This window comes from Molossus molossus, unplaced genomic scaffold, assembly GCF_014108415.1.
Source record: "Molossus molossus isolate mMolMol1 unplaced genomic scaffold, mMolMol1.p scaffold_m16_p_29, whole genome shotgun sequence".
NCBI lineage: Eukaryota > Metazoa > Chordata > Mammalia > Chiroptera > Molossidae > Molossus > Molossus molossus.
In genome coordinates this window covers 2,387,314-2,407,511 of record NW_023425365.1, presented here as the reverse complement: position 1 = coordinate 2,407,511, position 20,198 = coordinate 2,387,314, and the positions used below count along the sequence as shown (strand labels likewise).

General features: G+C 54.4%; 1 protein-coding gene across 2 annotated transcripts in view; it reads right to left on the bottom strand.

The window, feature by feature from the left end:
* Nucleotides 1-16,912, bottom strand: part of BICD2 (BICD cargo adaptor 2) — a 53,977-nt gene extending 37,065 nt beyond the window's left edge. For both annotated transcript variants that reach the window (XM_036278494.1, XM_036278495.1), the window contains exon 1: nucleotides 16,618-16,912. In XM_036278494.1, coding sequence (XP_036134387.1) covers nucleotides 16,618-16,857 — 240 coding nt within the window. In that variant the 5' untranslated portion in view covers nucleotides 16,858-16,912. The remainder of the gene's footprint in view (nucleotides 1-16,617) is intronic.
* Nucleotides 16,913-20,198: the final 3,286 nt, after the last annotated feature.

Below are 20,198 nucleotides of genomic sequence, written 5' to 3'. Positions count from 1 at the left end.
AGGACATTTGGAACCCTAAGCCATCCAGACCCTCCCACCAGCTCTGACCACGGCACTACTGTCAGAAATGCTGCCAGAGGGCAGAAGGATCTACACCCAGAGCAAACAAAGAACTGACGTGTGTAAGGAAGAAACAGAAACCCCAGAGAGAAACTGGCCGAGGTCCTGAGGAGTCTCCACAAGGGTGAGCACAAATCAACACCAGGCCAGCAAGGAAGACAAGATCAGAGAGGCTGGCATTTAACACAGACAGCGCCCGCTTGGTTGGGGAGGACAGTAAGAGCCAGGAGCACCCACACTGTCAGTGCAACTGCCCTGGAAACTGCCCATCCTCCTCTCCAGACAGCCCCACTCCGGGGGCCATCCCCACACCCACGCTCAGGCAGCACAGAGGCCAACAGCTCAAATCTGGGTGAGGAGCAGGGTGAGCCCACACAACCCCACCAGCGACAACGCTGACAATCTGCAAACTCAGGCAGCAACCCCTGGGACTCAACACGCTGAGCGAACACACTGTGTTCTGTGCTGCAGGACTGCCCACAGAAGTGGGAAACGCAATTCTGAGCCGGAACTGTTACCCCGGCCAAGGATGGGACCCGTCACTGGATGCTGACAACCCCCCAATGTTCCATCTGCAGGGTTCTGTGGGGCCATCCAGCTGCACGATTATGACTTTTATAGTTGCTCCAAAAAAGCTCATTTTAATGAAAAGGGAGTATAATATGAATATTTCAAAACCATTAAAAACAGGGTTTAAAAATAAGTGCTTTCGCCCTGGCCGGTTTGGCTCAGCGGTTAGAGCGTCGGCCTGCGGTCCTGAGAGACCAGGGTTCGGTTCCCGCTAAGGGCATGTACCTCAGTTGCACTTTGTCCCCGGCCCTGGTTGGTTGTGCGGGTGGCAGCCACTCGATGTGTTCCTTTCACATTGATGTTTCTCTCTCTCTGTTCCTCTCTCTCCCTCCCACTCTACCTGAACAAAAAAAAAAAAAATGGAAAAATGTCTTCGGGTGAGGATAAAAAAAAAAAAAGTGCTTTCTAAAACTGAATGTTGACATGGAAGCAGCCCATTAAAAAGAAAGCAGCAGCTGAAATGCTGCCCAAATGCAGGACGCCAGGCGACGAGACGCCCAGAGCCTGGCGATGAGGAAGGACAGGCAGCAGGACGGCCATGTGACACTGACAGTCTATGCTAAAACATCGACGAAGCCCAGGCCACTGCACCCGCCGTCGAGCGTACCCCAGGGAGCCCAACCACTTCTCTGAGGAGACAGACAAGATGAAAGACCGACTTCCCATAGATGTACCGCAGCAAACACCTGACACCAGGATGCCAGTCCAGTGAGGGGGACGAGAACAAATGGAAGGTCCACTCTGGGCCACATGCTCCCCACCACCCACAGAAACACAGCCTTGCTGGCAACTGTAGAGAAACACGCTAAGCACCATTCAGGGAGGGGGCATGAGAAGGGCTAGAGACGGAAATCATGGGAGACACCCGGGATAGCCATCCTGAGGAGGCTCCGCGGCACCCAGAAACAAAGCGACTCCTAGGGCCAGCTCTGCTCTCTGCCCCCAAGCCCCGCCAGGCCCTCTGCACCCTCCCAGCTCTGAGGGCCCAGGGCAGAGATGAAAGGCGGGGGAGGGCCCGGGAGGGCAGGCAACCACCCAGGCCCAGGCATTCCCTTCTGTGCAGAGGGAAGCCCATAGGCTCTCCTGGGAGGGATCTCCTTTCACAAGTGAGAAACCCAACTCTGGGAACAGACGGCTCCACACCGTTTCCCAACGGAACCACCAGAAGAGACAGGGAAGAGGCAGAAGAGTCTGAAAGGCAGAACCTGGACCTGGACCCACGATCTCTCACTGCTCAGCTGCCTGGCCTCAGTCTCCCAGGGAGTCAGAAATGTCCGTTCCCAGGCACAGGCACAGGCACACCTGGCAGCCGGCCCTCCCCATCTTGGGGCCCGGGGCCTGGAGTCTGGGGTGCTCTGGCTGAATGGGACGGTGCCCATGAATCCCCACACCTGGCTAAGGCACAACTGCTTCACATGGTTTAGGGAGGTCATCCCCTTTCTGGCACTCAGCCCGCCACCCCCAGGTGCTGAGTAACTGCAGGGGCACAGCTTGAGAGGGGCTGGCCTTTCTGCCAGAGAACCAGGGTGGCTGTCTGTGTGTCCACTCTGGTCAAGGGGAGATGGGCTCACCTCACAGGAACTGCAGAAGAAGGTGAGAGCCCAGGCCCACACAGAACCTCACGCATGGGGGTTCACATTGCTGTGATCCTCAGAGCCAGACACAGGCAATCCCCATGTCCACCAAAGGGAGGTGCTGGTGACACGGGCACAGTGTTCAAAGAAAACCACCACCACCACGAGCAACTCCAACTCAGTGTCCCTCAGAGGAGCCAGACACAAAAGCCACCGGGGAGCCAGCCATCAACACAGAATTTGGGGGGGGGGGGCCAAGGTCCCACATAAGACACAACCTCCTGGAGGGCTGACAGACCCTGTGACATCCCTGCTGTGTCCCCATCAGGACACATCTCAGAGCCAGGGTATCTGTCACCAGAGGGTCAAGAGGTCTTCCAGGGGACAGCAGGGGCAGACAGGGAAAGTGCTGAGGGCTACCCAGGGACCTGCCCTGCAAAATTCCTCAGTCCAAGGCCACCCGAGCGCCGGGACCATTTCAGTTCACAGACACACAGCAGGGCCTGGTGGAGGCAAGGCCCAACAGCCAGACACACAGTGCAGACCAGGGTGGCTTCTCACACCAGGCACTGAGTCTGAGCCTCCTCAGAGGGGTGCCTGCTGGAGCTGCGAGCCCACACCTGGCAAGTACCAGGTGCTCAGTAAATACCTGTGGACAAACTGGAGGTCAGGGAGGATGTGGGAACACTGCAGGAGGTGGGTCCACACAAGTGGGTGGACGAGAACACCAGGTCCAGTAAAGGGACAGGAGTCTCCCAGGTCTGCAGGGGAGGCATTGCAGGTGTCTCCTCTTTACTGCTCCCTCAGCCAAGAAGGGACAAACCCCCAGTGACTCAGTGGCAGAATGGCCCCCAGCCTCACCCCTCCACCTGGGTGCACCCTCAGCTCACTCACACCTCCAGAGAGCAGCCCTCTCCAGGGCCAGCCCAGGCCAGCTGGCAGCCCCGACCCAGCAGGGAGATGCATACACAAGGTGGGCCCTCCCAACAGCACACATACAGGGCGGGGGCATCCCCTGGTCCCAGTGCAAACCCAGGCAGACCAATGAGAGCGACGCTCCTCCACCAGGGCAGGGAGTCCTCAGATACAGTGTAAGCTGCAGGGACAGGATGGGGCTCCCGAACTCACCTTCCCCTAGGGCCTTCCAGAAGCATGAACACTCCCACCTCCCTCATCTGCCCTTGCCCCGCCCACCCCAGACTGGTTTGGTCCATCTGGGATGGGGACAGCTCACCAGGTGACCCTGGCCCGCAGAAGGTGCAACACCATACTGGCTTTGCCGGTGCTTCCACTGGACCCCGTCAGCTGAGCAACCACAGAACCAGATTCTCATGGACCGGCCAACCCACCCAAAGTGACTCCCGTGACCACTCCAAGAAACACCTCAGCTCCCCACTCTCAGCCTACTCTTGCCAATCACTCCCACCTGGCTGAGATAATCAAAGAAGGACCCCCCCAGACCAACTCCCTCCTCCTTTGCTCCAAGGGTACGTCCTGAGCAGACAGGTGGTGGTGGGCATGGCACCAAGTCCCCGGGCATGTTTGGAGGCAGCCTGGAAAGGCTTGGCTACCACCCCAAGGAAACAGAGGAGGGTATAATCTCATTGAATCTTCACAACAGCCCTGCAAAGTAGAAACTTTCACCACACCCACTTCACAGGTGAACAAACCGAGGCTCAGTGAGGCCAGATGATTTGTCTGATACCACAGGGCTTCTCACTCCAGAAAACAGTTTTCCTCTTCCCAGTGCTGGGGTGTCCCAGGAGGGGTGGACTGTGCTGGAGCATGAGTGGGTTATAGCCCTGGCCAGTTTGGCTCAGCGGTTAGAGTGTCAGCCTGCCGTCCAGAGAGACCCAGGTTTGGTTCCCGCTAAGGGCACGTACTTCGGTTGCAGTTTGTCCCCGGCCCTGGTTGGGTCGTGTGGGTGGCAGCCAGTCAATGTGCCCCTTTCATGTCGATGTTTCTCTCTCTCTCTTCCTCTCTCCCTCCCGCTCTGTCTGAATAAAAAATGGAAAAATGTCCTCGGTGAGGATAAAAAAAAAATAAAAATAAAAAAATAAAAAAAACAATAAAAACGCCCTGGCCAGCTTTGCTCAGTGGTAAGAGGGTGGGCCTGCGGTCCAAAGAGACCAGGGTTCGGTTCCCGCTAAGGGCACGTACCTCATTTGCAGTTTGTCCCCGGCCGTTGGAAAAATGTCCTCGGGTGAGGATTAAAAAAAAAAAAAAGAGTGGGTCATGGATGGAACTGGACTTCAAGAAACCCCAAAAGGCTCACCTTGCAGGTGGGCAAGGAGGAACCTAGGAAGGCGCCCGGTCCCTGCAGAAGGCAAGCTCCTCCCGGGCAGGGGGTGGAACGGAGGCTGTGGGCACACCTGCACACACCCTACCTGGTGGGCAGCCTCATCCATTAAACCAGTGTGTCAAGGGCCACACCCATCTCAGTCCCCAAAGGGTCACGTGTGGTATCTGTCCTCTCCACCAGCCTGCCCTTCCCATGTCCAGCCTCCGTTTCCACTCCGAGTGCCTGCGTGCTGGCTATGGACATCAAAGAATGGGCTGTGGTGACTGTCAGCCCCACCCTGCCAGTCTGTCTCATCTGCCTATGTCCATCCCATCACCTACTGCTCACCCCAGCTGTGCTGGGCCACGTCCAAACACTAATCTGCTTTTAGAAAACTGGCCTCCACTGTTGGGCAGGAGGGATTTACCAGAATTGGGTGCTATTTAGAGAGATTACACCCTAACTTCCTAGTGCCAGCAGAAGGCTTCTGGCCAGCTGAGCCCCAGCTCGCGGTGGTCTCCAGACCCCGGCTCTTCCACCAGGGGGCACAGAGGCGGGGCCTGGGGCTAGGGACAAGCCTTCTTCCTCAGCAGCTGGCCGCCTGACACAAACCTCCCTTCAACGGCGAGTCAGGGCAGGAGGAGCAGCTGTCCAGCTCCCATGTGTTCCAGGCCTGGGGGGACGGCTAGGGAAGGGCACCTAGGGCAGCGTTGGGCTGAAAAGCCCCAGAGAGCTGGTGCCCCAAGGGACTGATTAAGTATCACCTGCCATTAGGGGCTCCCACACCCTGAGGAAATGAGGTCACTGACCATGGAAAGAGGTGAGAAACTGAGGTTCAGGGAGGGACAGCCAGGATCCAGGATCCTGAACTACAGCCAGGTGTCTAGTCTCCCAGCTGCAAGTTGGCCAAGGGGGGTAAGGCCTGCAGGATCCTTCCTGCACCATCTGTGACACATTCACACGTGACACAGCCCCTCTAGCACAGCAGGGCAGGAGGGCAGGAGGGCCGGGCCCACCACTCCTGACTCCTCCGGTAGCCATCCTAGAGAATGCCTGGGGCAAACTCACAGCCCCATCACAGCAGCACCAACACTGCTTCACAATGCAGCAGCTACTATGCAAATCACAGCCAAGAGTGTGATGTCAGGACCTGACCCCAACGCTGTCTGGCCCAGGCACGCTCCTTCTCTGAGCCTCCCTGCCATATCTGGATCCTAAAACCAGGAAGGCATTCCAGACTTCAGCCGGCACGGTGGGGCATGCCACGGTCGTGGGGAGACACCGACACAAGAGAGCATGGGGGAAAAGGTGTGTACCAGCTGGACCAACCATAAATCTGACCGTGGGTTCATGCAAAGCTGGCCGGAGCCAGTGTAGAGGAGGAGTGGATAGAGGTCAGGTTGGCATCTCCGTCCGGGTGGAGGCCAGCCCTAGTACCAAAGAAGGGGCCAGACCCAGGAAGGTGTGCTCCTGGAGGGTGGTGGGCACCTGAAATGACAGCAGAGGCATCTGAAACCCCATTGAGGGCATAGCCTACCCACAGGACAAGCTGCAAGTGAATGACCGAGCGGGACTCAATCCCAGGTCTGACACGGACCTGCCACCACACCTGTCCCCTCACTGCCGCCAGGGTCAAATGCACAGGCAGAAACCTTAAGCAGCTCTCTAGTGGTTTACCAAGAGAGAAGCCAACCCTGACTGCACTGGGCCCACAGGAGGAGGGGGAGGGGGAGGGAAGGTACTGTGGAGAAGGAGGAGAGGAGGAGAAAGTCCTGTGGAGGGGGAGGAGGAGCGAAGGGGGGAGGAGGGGGGAAGGGAGAGGGGCAGGAGGAGAAGAAGAGCAGGTCCTGTGGAGGAGGAGAAGAAGGAGGAGGAGGAGGGGGGAAGGGAGAGGGGCAGGAGGAGAAGAAGAGCAGGTCCTGTGGAGGAGGAGGAGAAGGAGGAGGAGGAGCGGGGAAGGGAGAGGGGCAGGAGGAGAAGAAGAGCAGGTCCTGTGGAGGAGGAGGAGAAGGAGGAGGAGGAGGAGAAGGAGGAGGGAGCAGGTCCTGTGGAGGAGGAGGAGGAGGGAGCAGGTCCTGTGGAGGAGGAGGAGGGAGGAGGAGGAGGAGGAGGGAGCAGGTCCTGTGGAGGAGGAGGAGGAGGAGGAGGAGGAGGAGGGAGGAGGAGGAGGAGGGAACAGGTCCTGTGGAGGAGAAGGAGGGAGGAGGAGGAGGAGGAGGGAGCTGGTCCTGTGGAGGAGGAGGGAGGAGGAGGAGGGAGGAGGAGGAGGAGGAGGAGGAGGGAGCAGGTCCTGTGGAGGAAGAGGGAGGTAAAGGAGGAAGAGGAGGAGGAGGGAGCAGGTCTTGTGGAGGAGGAGGGGGGGGAGGAGGAGGAGGAGGAGGAGGAGGAGGAGGGAGCAGGTCCTGTGGAGGAGGGAGGAGGAGGAGGAGGAGGAGGGAGCAGGTCCTGTGGAGGAAGAGGGAGGTAGAGGAGGAGGAGGAGGAGGAGGGAGCTGGTCCTGTGGAGGAGGAGGGAGGAGGAGGAGGAGGAGGAGGGAGCAGGTCCTGTGGAGGAAGAGGGAGGTAAAGGAGGAAGAGGAGGAGGAGGGAGCAGGTCTTGTGGAGGAGGAGGGAGGAGGAGGAGGAGGAGGAGGGAGCAGGTCCTGTGGAGGAGGGAGGAGGAGGAGGAGGAGGAGGAGGGAGCAGGTCCTGTGGAGGAAGAGGGAGGCAGAGGAGGAGGAGGAGGAGGAGGAGGAGGGAGCTGGTCCTGTGTGCCACCTCAACAGACACGGAGGAGAGAAGCCTCACACTTGTTCTCTACTGAGAATCTAACCAACTAAACTAGTGATTTTTCTTTTCCTTTTTTAAATCCTCACCCAAGGATATGTTTTTACTGATTTGAGAGAGAGAGAGAGAGAGAGAGAGAGAGAGAGAGAGAGAGAGAGAGAGAGAAACACAGATCGGCTGCCTCCAATGTATACACCCCAACTGAGGATTGAACCTGCAACCTAGGCATGTACCCTGACTGGGAATCAAACCCACAACCTTTTGGCGTATGAGACAACACTCCAACTAATTGAGCCACCCAACCAGGGCAAAATGTTCTTTTTAACCATGTGGCTCCTACTACTTCTTCAAGATTATAAAACAGGACCATCATCAATGGACAGTGACCAGGACCAACCCTGCAGTCTGGGCCAAAGACCTGGGCTGCAGATCTAGACAGCTGTGCAGTCACACAATAAAAACAAGGCTAGACAGAAATATTTTCAGTGACACAGAAAAAAGACAGAAACCCAATAAAACTAGTAACACACTATCAAGACAGCAAGGCACTGGAAAAAAGACAACCGCATAGATGGATGGAACAGAAAATGGGGCCAGATGGCCAGGAACAGACCCACTGACAGCCAACTGGTCATTCACAAAGGAGCAAACGCAGTCTCATAGAGAGCACAGTCTCTGCCGCAACTGCTGCTAGGCACACACATGCAGAAAAGTGAATCTGGACACGAACTTAAACCTTCCACAAAAACTACTTGAAATGAACCGTAGTTCTAAATGTAACATGCAAAACTATAAAACATCTAAATAAAAACATAGGGAAAGACTCTATGTTACCTTGGGTTTGGTGATAAAAATCGTAACACCGGAAGCATGATCTGCAAAATGAATTAAAAACTACTTTGTGAAAGACAGTGTTAAGAGAATGAAAAGACAAGCCAAGAAATCATTTGCAGTAAGACTTGTATCCAAAATAGCTGAGAACTCTTAAAATTCAGTAAGAGCCCTGGCTGGTGACTCAGTTGGAGAGTTATCCTGTACACCAAAAGGTTGCAGGTTCTATTCCCAGAGCACGTATAGGAGGCAACCAACGGCTGTTTCTCTCTCACATCGATGTTTCTCGTTCTCTCTAAATATCTAAGAATCAAATCCTTGGATGAGGATTTACAAAACAACAATTCAACAATAAGAAAACAAACAACTCAATTTTAAAATTAGCAAAACATCCTAACACACACACTTCACCAAAGAAGATATACAAATGGCAAATAAACAAATGAGAAGATGTTCAACATCACATGTCATCAGGGAAAGGCAAATTAAAACAATGAGATACCAGTACATACCTTTAGAATGGCTAAAAACCAAAACAGTGATACCACCAAATGCTGGTGAGGATGTGGAACAACAGGAACTGTCACTCTTTTCTGGTGGGAACACAGAATGGTGCAACCACTTTGGAAGACAGTTTGGCAGTTTCTTACAAAACTAAACATACTCTCACGCCCTCCCATCCAGCAGTCATGCTCCTTGGTATTTACCCAAATGGGCTAGAGACTTGTGTCCTAACAAAAACCTGCACACAGATGCTTACAGAAACTTTCTTAACAAAGCCCCAAACTGGAAGCAACCAAGATGCCCAGTTTGAATTGGTAAACAAACTGTGGTACATTCTAGACAATAAATATTATCCTGTGATTTTTTTTTAAAAAGGCTATCAAATCACATAAAAACACAGATGAATCTTAAATGCATTTTGCCAAGTGAGAGAAGCCAGTCTGAAAAGGCTACATATGGTATGACTCCAATTATGTGACATTCTGGAAAGGGCAAAACTATGAAGAAAGTAAAAGATCCACGGTTGTCAGGGGTTTGTGGAGAGGGGATGTTGAACGGGTGAAGCACAGGAGATTTTTGAGGTAGTGGAACAATTCTGTGGGATACTGTAATGGTAGGTAAATAACACTGCATTTGTCAAAACCAGACAACTTTACAGCCCAAAAGGTATATGCAAATTTTTTTTTTATCCTCACCCGAGGACATATTTCCATTTTTTGTTTAGGTAGAGTGGGAGGGAGAGAGGGACAGAGAGAGAGAGAGAGGGAGGGAGGGAGGGAGGGAGAAACATCGATGTGAAGGGACACATCGAGTGGCTGCCACCCGCATGACCAACCAGGGCCGGGGACAAACTGCAACCAAGGTACATGCCCTTAGCGGGAGCCGAACCCGGGTCTCTCTGGACTGCAGGCCGATGCTCTAACCACTGAGCAAAACCGGCCAGGGCGCATATGCAAATTTTTAAAAAATCACTTAGGAGGCCAGTGGGTCCCAGGTAGAGATGTTGAATGTGGTAAAACAATCTAACCGTATTACAAGTACATGAAACCACCTCACTGAAGAAAATGGGAAATAAAGCGCTCACTTAGGTAACTTATTTGAAAACAAGTAGAGTACACAAGACCAAAGCAAAGGACCTGCACATAAGACTGCTCTGGTCCACCCACTGTCTCCAAGCAAGGCAGCACACAGCATGGGCTGTCACCCTCACTCTTTGGGCTCCAGCACCCCCTCCTGTGGAACAAGGACAAGAGCCCCCCCTCCTGGTTCAGAGAGCTGGTAGCTCTCAGCATCACAGTGACAAACTCAGCGGGTGACCAAGAGCCCCAACAGGCACAAGTGGGAGCCATAAAGGCTGGTGTGATGATTGGATGGGCTACAATGATCCAAAAACCCAAGAGTCAGGCCATAGATCAGCTAAAGGCATCATTCTGAACAATTTTTTTAAAAAAAGAAAGTTGCCCAGCCAGTGTGGCTCAGTGGGTGAGCATTGACCCATCCACCAAGAGATCGCTGGTTCTATTCCCAGTCAGGGCACATGCCCAGGTTGTGGGCCCGATCCCCAGTGGGGGCATGCAGGAGGCGGCCAATCGACGTTCTCTCTCATCGAAGTTTCTATCTCTCCCTCTCCCTTCCTCTCTCTCTAAAATCAATAAAGGAAAAAAAAGCTTTTGAAAAATAAATAGATAGATAGATAGATAAATAAAAGAGAAAGTTAAGAAAAGATACGTGTGGGGCACCAGGCTTGAAAGGGGCTGGGAGAGCAGCTCTGGGTTCCCAGCAAGGAGGCAGGATGGGCAGCCCCTCTGTATGACGTGGACCCTGCTAGGCTCCTGATGCCAACAGAGCAACTGCAAAGCTACATTTATGAGCCCAAACCAGGAAATCCAAACGATGACCAGACAGGAGACAGTATTAAGGAATCATTGTTCACTCTGTCAAGTGTGAAAATTCACCTATGGTTATGTTTTATAAAATGTACCAAGAGATCGCCAGTTCGATTCCCGGTCAGGGCACATGCCCAGGTCGTAGACCCATCCCCAGTGCGGGGCATGCAGGAGGAGGCCAATCGGTGTTCTTTCTCATCGACGTTTCTATCTCCTTCCCTCTCCCTGCCTCTCTCTCTAAAGCCAATTAAGGAAGGAAAATATATATATATATATACTTTTTTAAATTATTTTCTTAGCATAGCACAGCAATGATCTTCCAGAGGAAGTGAGGCAAAGAGAAGGCTGCTGGAGCAGCCAGAGAACTCAGGCTGACCGCACACTCTCTGCTCCGCTTACATATAAACTTCCTCTAAAAAACTTGGAAGCGCCCTGGCCGGTTTGGCTCAGCGGTTAGAGCATCGGCCTGCGGTCTGGAGAGACCCGGGTTCGGTTCCCGATAAGGGCATGTACCTCGGTTGCAGTTTGTCCCCGGCCCTGGTTGGTCGTGCGGGTGGCAGCCACTCGATGTGTCCCTTTCACGTCGATGTTTCTCTCTCTCTCTTCCTCTCTCTCCCTCCCACTCTACCTGTACAAAAAATGGAAAAATGTCCTCGGGTGAGGATAAAAAAAAAACAAAAAAAACTTGGAAGCTGCCCTGGCCAGTTTGGCTCAGCGATTAGAGTGTTGGCCCACAGTCCAGAGACCTGGGTTCGGTTCCCACTAAGGGCGCGTACCTTGGTTGCAGTTTGTCCCCAGCCCCAGTTGGGGTCATGTGGGTGGCAACCACTCAGATGTGTCTCTCTCACATCAATGTTTCTCTTTCTCTTCCTCCTTTTCTCCCTCCCACTCTATCTGAAGATAAATGCAAAAATGTCCTAGGGTGAGGATTTTTAAAAAAAAGGAAAAAATATCCTCGGATGAGGATTTAAAATTCAGAAGGTCTAATAAATAAATATAATTTTAAAAAGAAAAAAAGTGGAAGCCGTTTATGAGGGAAACAGTGCAGAAAACTGCCTTTAAAAAAGCAAATCTGGAAGTACAAACCACAACAACCACTTCACGTGACACAGCAGCAGATGCGAAGCGCACGGCACCTTCTGAACCTACATGAGCTCTGTGTCTTCATCCACTTGAATGAAACCTGCTTTTCTGCAACTCAGAGAGTGACACCAAACGCTGTGTCTTTTTACAATCAATTGTCACAGAGGCTCCACTCACATTTAACTGTTTATGGTGTTCTGTGTACCTCCCATACACCCAGGAAGAGAAACCCCAAGCTGTTCCCCTCACCTGTCATCTTCCTAATTCCTGTAGACACTGCTCATTTCTACTTCCTGATATTTCTACAATGAATGGACAATTTTTATTTTAGTTTACTGGGTTTTTTTTTTTTAGAGAAAAAGGAAGGGAGAGAGTGATAGAAACATCAATGAGAGAGAAACATCAATCGGCTGCCTCCTGCACACCCCCTACTGGGGATCAAGCCCACAACCCAGGCATGCGTCCTGACCGGGAACTGAACCAGGACCTCTCAGTCCATGAGATGATGCTCAATCCACTGAGCCACACTAGTCAGGCGAAGACAGAATGGACAATTTTAAAGATATTAAACTCTAAAATAGAAGCTGCAGCCTAATCCTCTTCAATGCCATCACCTGCTTGAGCCTGAACTGCCTGCTCCACTCTAAGACCCTCCCCCTACCCATGCTCCTCCATCTCAGTCCACCTCCCATGGCAGAGCCTGGCAGGATAGCAAGGTTTAATGGCCAGGAGAGCAGCTGGGCAGCCCCACAGGGCTCTCAGCTCTGGAGAGTGTCTCAAGGAGCCACACCCTGAGCACCTAAAAACACAGGGCCCAGGGCCTGGGGGGGGGGCCTCATTTGTCAGAGCCTGCAGGGCCCCGGCCAGCCCCGGCCATAGGCCCTCTTCACCTCACTGTCTGAGAAGAAACCACATCTTTCTTTACCCTCCAATGTGTGTAGCAGTCCTTCCCCCAGCGCACTGATGTGGAGAACGGGTCTAGGGGTGACTGCCCCACACTGATGAGGGGAAGTTGATCTCCTTCACAGGAAGGAATGGGGGGCCCAGCAGAAGCCCGTTCAGACCTGGCCATGGCTCTCTCCAAGGCAGCTGCTCAGACCCAGGGAACCTCAGCCACCAATACCCCAACCTCCACCCTGCAGGCTCCAGGTGCACCAACCCATGCAGTGACCTGCACCCTACCAACCCATCCTGACCCCAAGGGGCAGAGCTGCTTATCCAGGGCCACACAGCTGAGGGCGCACACAGGGGCCCATCCCTCCTCCCGTGTCCAGCACAGGCAGCACCTCCTCGCCTGCCCAGGCAGACCACTTTTAAGCCACAGGCACCTGGTCCCGGGGAAGGGGGGCACCCTCTAGCCCTATTTGTAGGAAAGCAGCTCTGTCACAGAGGGCCAGTCTTTTGTTTTTGTTAACCCTCATCGGGGGATATTTTTCCTTCTTCTTCCTTTTTTTTTAATAGAACTGAAGGGAGAGAGGGGATAGAAACATCTATATGAGAGAGCCACATTGATTGGTTGCCTCCCGCCCAACCCCAACCCAGGCCAAAGAGTGAACCTGCAACCTAGGTACATGCCCTTGACTAGGAATCAAACCTGCAAGCCTTTGGTCCACGGGCGGACGCTCTAACCACTAAGCAAAACTGGCCAGGACACAGCGTGCCAGTCTTGATTCCAAGGCCATACCCTGCGGATGTTGAGGTACACAGCTGCTCACCCCCAGGCCAGCACCAGCAGAAGGAAAGAGCCCAGGTGACACAGCAGTCTCAGGCACTTTTAAGTGAAAAGAGCCCTGTGTGTGGCTCAGCGGTTAGAGCGTTGGCCCGCAGACCAAAGAGTCGTGGGTTCGATTCCCGTCAAGGGCACGTACCTTGGTTGCAGTTTGGTCCCCAGCCTTGGCTGGGGTCATGCAGGAGGCAACCAATCGATGTATCTCTCTCGCATAGATGTCTCTCTCTCTCTCTCCCCCCACCCAAACTCTGTCTGAAAATAAATGTAAAGATTAAAAAAAATAAATAAAAGTGAAAGAGCCCATAGGACAATTCACAAACCCCTACCCGACACGCCCAACATGCCCTCTGCTTGAGAGACAGCCAGGAGGGCCCAGCAGTAGCCAGTGAGCCCCGGAGTCACAGCCTTTGGACACCTGTAGCTGCCTCTCCTGGCTGTGAACCAGGAGAAAGCAGGGCCACCTCAGCTCCAGGAATCACCAGACTACCGCTTCTACCCAAGTCACGCCTCTTCGAGCTGACCGCAGAACAACGCACACCCAGCTCCTGCTCCAAAAGTCTCCGGGCCTCTCACAGGCTCCCAGCCCCCAATGACTCTCTGCTCCAAGTTCTAGGGTAGCATCTGAGGAGCAGGAGAATCCCTACAGGCTTTAGCCGAAATCAGAACTCTTCTTGACCTGAAACAAACAATTGAGGAGGCTGGGCCTCACAGAGGCCTCCACTGCCCTTCCCTCCTCAGCAGGTGCTGCCCTCTCAGGACAGGCTGCCTGGGCTCACAGCCTTGAGTAAAACGAAGCTTCTCTGCACCCACCTGTTTCCCCATCTGTACAATGGTATTGGGGACTGCAGAAAACAGTGGGGTGTCGGGAGGCTGACAGGAGCAGTTCGGCTACAGGGTGAGACTGAGGGCAGCACTTGTATTACTCCTCCTGCCGTGACTTGTGCAAAACACATGGACTGGGGATCTGGGGCCAAGGACCCCTTCCTGTGCTGTCTGAGATGCTGAGCCCCTTAGTCACTGCCACCCATCCCTGCCTCAGTCTCCCCATCCTCTGGGAGAGGAGATTACAAGCAAGATGGGAGGGAGGGAGCAAAGGGGACAGAATAGCTGCTCTTACCGGCTCTGCCCCAACCTTTCATGTGGCCACTGAGCCTGCAGGACAAGAGGGATGCCCGAGTGTTGGGAGATGGGCTCAGGCATGTCTAAAGGCAGTGACGGAGGAGGCTCAGAAACATCCAGCGGGGAGGGCAGTGCAGTCTGAGCCAGGCTGGAGGCCACAGGCAGAGGCTAGGCTGCCCTCTGGGAGATGTAGGGGCTGCTCCAGACCACACCAAGCCAAGAGGCAGAGCCAGGTGGCTGTGAGGACAGCAGGGAGGGGATCCAGGCCTGAAAGATGGAGGGAAAGAGCTGAGGACACTAGCCAGTAGACACTTACTACGTAAGCACTTCCTGTGTGCCAGGCACCACACCCAGCCCATGACATGCCAGGGCTCACCAAATTGGACCCACTGCTTCCCCAAGATGTACGTATACCACACATTCAAGATCCTGGTGGCACAGAGGCAGAGAGGGCGTCTAGACCTGTCTCCCCCTCTCTCTAGGAGACAAGAGATGGTGGGGCTGACACTGCGTCAGGAACCTGGCCCTGGCATGAGGCATGCCCTCTAGTCCTCACATCCCCACCCGTGAGGACCACCTACAATGGGGGAAACGGAAGTTCAGGACCGCAAGGCAACATGTCCAAGATCCTGTGGCCAGTGCATGCAGGAGCCAGGAGGCGACACCAAAGTAAGCAAGTAGGTGCCTGAAGAACACCTGCGGAGACTGACATGTGACGCCTTCCTCCTGATTTCCCTGGGACCCACCCTCCAGACACACCCACCACAGGGAGCCCAGACTCTTGCATTGGCCAAAGTGTTTGTGCCCACAATCGTAAAGAGCTAACAAATGAAATATCCCAGAATGGGAACCAGTTCCCTCTGTAATAGTCAGTCCAATCCCTTCTTATAGGGACAGGAATGCAAGCTTGTGAACACAGAGGGGGATTGTGAGTCCTGGGGCGGGGCGATATCCATCTGGGGAGACCATGGGTGCATTACCCCAACACCAAAATGGGACCCTGGTAGAAGAGGCCGCATGTTACCCCTCTTACAAATCCAGTGCCAGCCAAGTCTGGCCCCATACCTGCTGACAGATGAGATGCCACCTGCCTTCCCACCCTGTCTGTTGGCTACTGATGCTAACGCTGAGTACCTGCTCTGCCAGGCACAGACTTAAAAGCACCAGGCATGGATTTATTCATTCTCTCCTCCGCACCTTTAAGAGGACTCGACTGCTCTCCCCAGTGAGGCTCAGAGGCTCAGAACAGTCCAGGCACCTACTGGAGGCCACTGGGAGCATTGGTGCCAGGAAGTGGGCAGTGGAGGAAGCAGCTAGCATGGTGGATCCCAAGGCCAAGGACCAAGAGTCCCCCAAGACAAGGGAAGAGTCAGGTAGGGAAGGGCACACCATCAGCAAAACTGACAGGCCACACACCTGACACCACGCCCCACCTTTTCAAAAATACAAGACCTTTTGGGCGGAGAGTGTTGCAGAGGAAGAAGTCAAGGTCCCTGCCTACTGCCACATCATTAGCAAAGGGTAGGACCTGGGTGTCCCACCCAGAAGGTGAAACACCTGCCACTCTCCCTCCTCACGCCAACAACAGGGCTGGGAGACAAGCCGGTGTTTAAATCACTTAGAACGACTTCACGGAAGGCCTGCCCGGGGATCTGACCTCCTCGTCCCAGAGTGCACATCCCACAGGAGACACCCAGTCTGCAGGGCAGAGCCTGGGAGGGCGTCCAGGGCAGGCAGTGGGAGGAAAAAGCACGGCGTTCCGGAGTCGCCATCAGGCGGGGCGGGCAGAGCGCGGACTCGGAAGACCCGGGCATCTCCGCCGGCAGCTGTGGCCAGATGCCAGGCGAGTCCCCGTCCCAGCCCTCCCCTGGCCTCGAGTCACCGCAAGAAGGCGCCGAAACTGCTGAAGGCAGCTGCGCCGACCTCGGGAAGTGATCTGCCTGGAGGCGAGGCAGGACCAGGCCTGGCTTTCTCTGCAGCCACCCCACGCCCACAGTCCCCGCCCCCTAGCCCGGGAAGCCAAACTCCGCAGGAAAAAAAACAGCCCACGGTGCCCGAGGCCTGCCCCCAGGAGCAGGCAGGCTGGAGACGCTGGCCCTCCGCGGCCAGGCCGGCCGTGCACGCCGACCTGGCGCCCGGGGACGGCTAGGCGTCGGCCGGGCCCGGTGAGGAGCCGGCTTCGGGCCGGGGGTCGGCGGCCGCCCTCGCCCCTCACCTCCTTGAGCTGCTCCATCTCTCCGCGGATGGCCTCGTAGTCCACCTCGAGCTCCTCGAACTGCAGCTTGAGTTGGTGTTTCTCCTCCAGCACCGCCAGCCCGTACTCGGCCGCCTGGATCTTCTCGCGCGTGGTCTCGGCCAACTCGTGCGACAGCCGCTTCACCTCGGCGCGCAGCCACTCGGGCTGCGCCTCCATCACCAGCCGCGCGTACTCCTCCTCCTCGGAAGGCGCCGACATGGTGGCCGCAGACCGGCTCACGTCGCTCCCACCGGGCTCAAACCCGGCTCCCGTCCGCTTGGCCACCGCCCAGCCCGACGGCGCTCGGGCCGCCGCGCAGCCGCAGTGAGCTCCCCGCCGCGCGGGGCACTGTGGGTGCCGTAGTCCTGCCCGCACGCCGACTACAAGGACCGGCATGCTCCGCGCCGGCCCGGCCCGGCTGTGATTGGCTCGCGAAGTCTCGTCATCGAGCGGAAGTACGCTCTTTTTCGGTGCCCGCGCCGCCCAAGACTCGCGACGCTGGAGGCTGGAGGCTAGTGGTGCGCTGGGCTGCAGGGAGGACGCGCTTGTGCCGGAGGGCCGGGAACCCACGGTTCGGAAGTCCGGCGAGGCGGGTGGAGCCCAGCACGTGTGGAGTGGGGGAAACGCTCGAGCGCGCGGGTTGAGGTTTCCGGGAAAGCGTTCCGAGGGACAGGCACAGACCACAGTAGCTGGTGGAGGGCCGTAGGGGGAGGGGCGCCTTCGCTGGTTACGAAATGCTCTGGGCGTGTTCTCTAGGAATTGGACATTTCTACGCGCGGTCCAGTGACCGCGTCTGCATCGCGCCTCGCGTGGCTGTCACGTCTCCTTACTCCCCTCGACTGGGAGGCTCTCCCTCTCCATCTGGATCACCTGGGTCGTCGCGGGCGGGCCGGGCAGCGATGCGCAGCTGTGCCCCGCACCTCGCGGCCGGGTTTTCCTGTGTGCTTACTACTTGTGCGAAGTCACTTTGAGACCGTGCAGATATTCCCGCCACTCCTCAAACTTGAAACCCGCTAGTTTCCGTTGAGATAAATTATATATATATATATAAATATATATATATATATCTCCGGTCCGCAGGCCCACGCTCCAACCGCTGAGCCAAACCAACGGGCTCGTTGGTATTTCTTGTACAAACGAATCGTTGCCGTACTATTTCTTGGCTGTTTCTTTTCTGTGTCCACCGTTCCTTCCCCACTTAGTAGCTTTGTATTCTAGAGAAGAGACTCCAAGTATTCATTAGCGCTGTGGATCTTGGGTTCTCATTTTACTCACTAAATTTTGTCCTATTACTCTCCTTATGTATTTAGATGCTCAAATGGCAGATTTAGCCAGTGTGGGCTCCTCCAAACCGGCCTCCGTGTTCTTTTCAATAAGACATATTTTTAGCACTTTCTTACTTTATGGCACAAACTGTACCAGAATCTTGTACTCTGTCCCAGGCCTGGAATCAATGATTTCTCTAAGGACCCCTGATTCCTTTTATTTATTTTTTAATTTTTGTTAATCCTCATCTGAGGATATTTTTCCATTTATTATTTATTTATTTATTGTTAGATAGAATGGAAAGTAGGGAGGGAGAAAAAAAGAGACATCCATGTGAGAGAGACACATCAGTTGGCAACCTTCAGCACTACCAGACCAGGACTGGGCATTGAACCTGCAACTCTCTGGTCTGAGGGCCAATGCTGTAACCACTAAGCAAAACTGGCCAGGGCCCTAATTTCTTTTTTTTTTTTTTTTTTTTTAGTCCTCACTCGAGGATATTTTTACACTTATCTTCAGACCAAGTGGGAAGGAGAGAGAGAAACATCCATGTGAGAGAGACACATCTATTGGGTGCCACCTGCACGATCTCAATCGGGGAGGGGGTGAACCGCAACTGAGGGATGTCCTCTTGGCGGGAATTGAACCTGGGACTCTTTGGTCCGCTGGCCGGGCACTCTAACTGCTGAGCCAAGCTGGCCAGGGTGGCCCTGATTTCTTTTAATGGTTTAATGTTTCTTTTGTATGAGAAGAATGTCATAATTTTACTTGTGAAATTAAAAAGAAAAAATTTAGGGCAATTAGCCACAGTAAAAATAGGATGCCCAATCAGCCTGGTTTGCCTAGGGCTGTACTGGTTTTAGCATTGAGAGTCCCAGGGCCTGGGGAACCCTCAGGCCTAGGCACACCTTTCAGCCTCAGTGGGGGAGACCCTAGGGTAAAGAAGGGAGATGGAACAAGCCTTGTTTGAGGGAATTTCGCATGGGAGGAGGGACTGGTGCTCCCAGAATCAGTGGCTTGTTCAAGCTCACACAGCCTCAGCGCAGTTTGATCATGGATGAGCAGACTCAGAACCCCTGCCCCTACTCCACACTGTTAGGTAGAGCTGGCCTGAGGAGGGGGAGGGGAAGGGCACTGGTCACAGAGTTTTGAACTTGGAGATAGAATGATGGTAGAAAGGGGACATGTAGGGACTTCTAGGTACTGGGTACAGAGGACCTATTATTGCTACTGTGGGCTTTCTGCAGGAGGGACAGCTGCTCTGACCATCAAGGTTAGAGCTGTGAGGAAGGGGCCATGATGTGTGAACGTTGCGGGTAGGGACATCAGGGAAAGATGCCTTGAGAAGGTGAGACTGGGGTAGAGACCCAAACTCTGCCTAGGAAGTGGCCAGCCAGGCTGCCACAATAGGAAACTGGCAAGGACAAGAGAAACAGGACCATCCCATGTTGAGTTCCAACTGGACCCCAACATTGGATAGGTACCTGACCTGCATCATCTCATTGAGTCCTCATGACACCTCCAGAGGTGGAAATCATACTATTTTCTTTGACAAGTGAGGTAACAGACTCAGGGCAAAATCCTCAGCATCATTCTCCAACTTCTTAAACCCTTCATCTGACTCCTCAATTTGACTGAAAGGACAGACCCAGCCTTAGCCTTTTGCCCACCTGATTGACCCTCTGTGGCCCGAGCCCTGTTGCCTCCCTCCTGGACTATTGTGGTCATCTGCCTACTGGCCTTCAGCTGACCCCCAACCTGTCTTTTCTGTCACAGCAGCAGAGTGGTCCTTAGACCCAAGGCAAGTCACACCCCCCTTGCCCAAGACCCTTTGAGTATCTTCAGGCTGCCTGAGGTCATGGTGCCAGTAGATTCAGTGTCAGGTGGAAACCCACCTCTGTTTGTGCTGTTTCCTCACAGGCTAGGAGAGTGAAGGGACTTTCTGGGATCTCATATCAGGTCACTAATCCCATCACCAGGGCTCCCCCTCATGACTTTCCAAAGGTATCCTCATAACAGCACCACCTTGGAGTTAGGGTTTAATGTGTGACTAGGGTGGGGCACATAGACCCTCAAGATGATAGCCTCTCCCATAGGCAAAGCTTGATTATGGCTACCCATCACCCAAGGTCCTGCCCAGTCTGAGGAGTGGCCCCTCCCATCCTGTGCTCCACTCCCTTACCCCCCAGGCTCTGCCCTCCTCCCCTGCAGGCTCTGCCCACTCCCTTCCTACCCTCCAGGCTCTGTCCCCCCTACCCTCCCACCTCCAGGTTCTGCCCCTTACCCTACCCTAC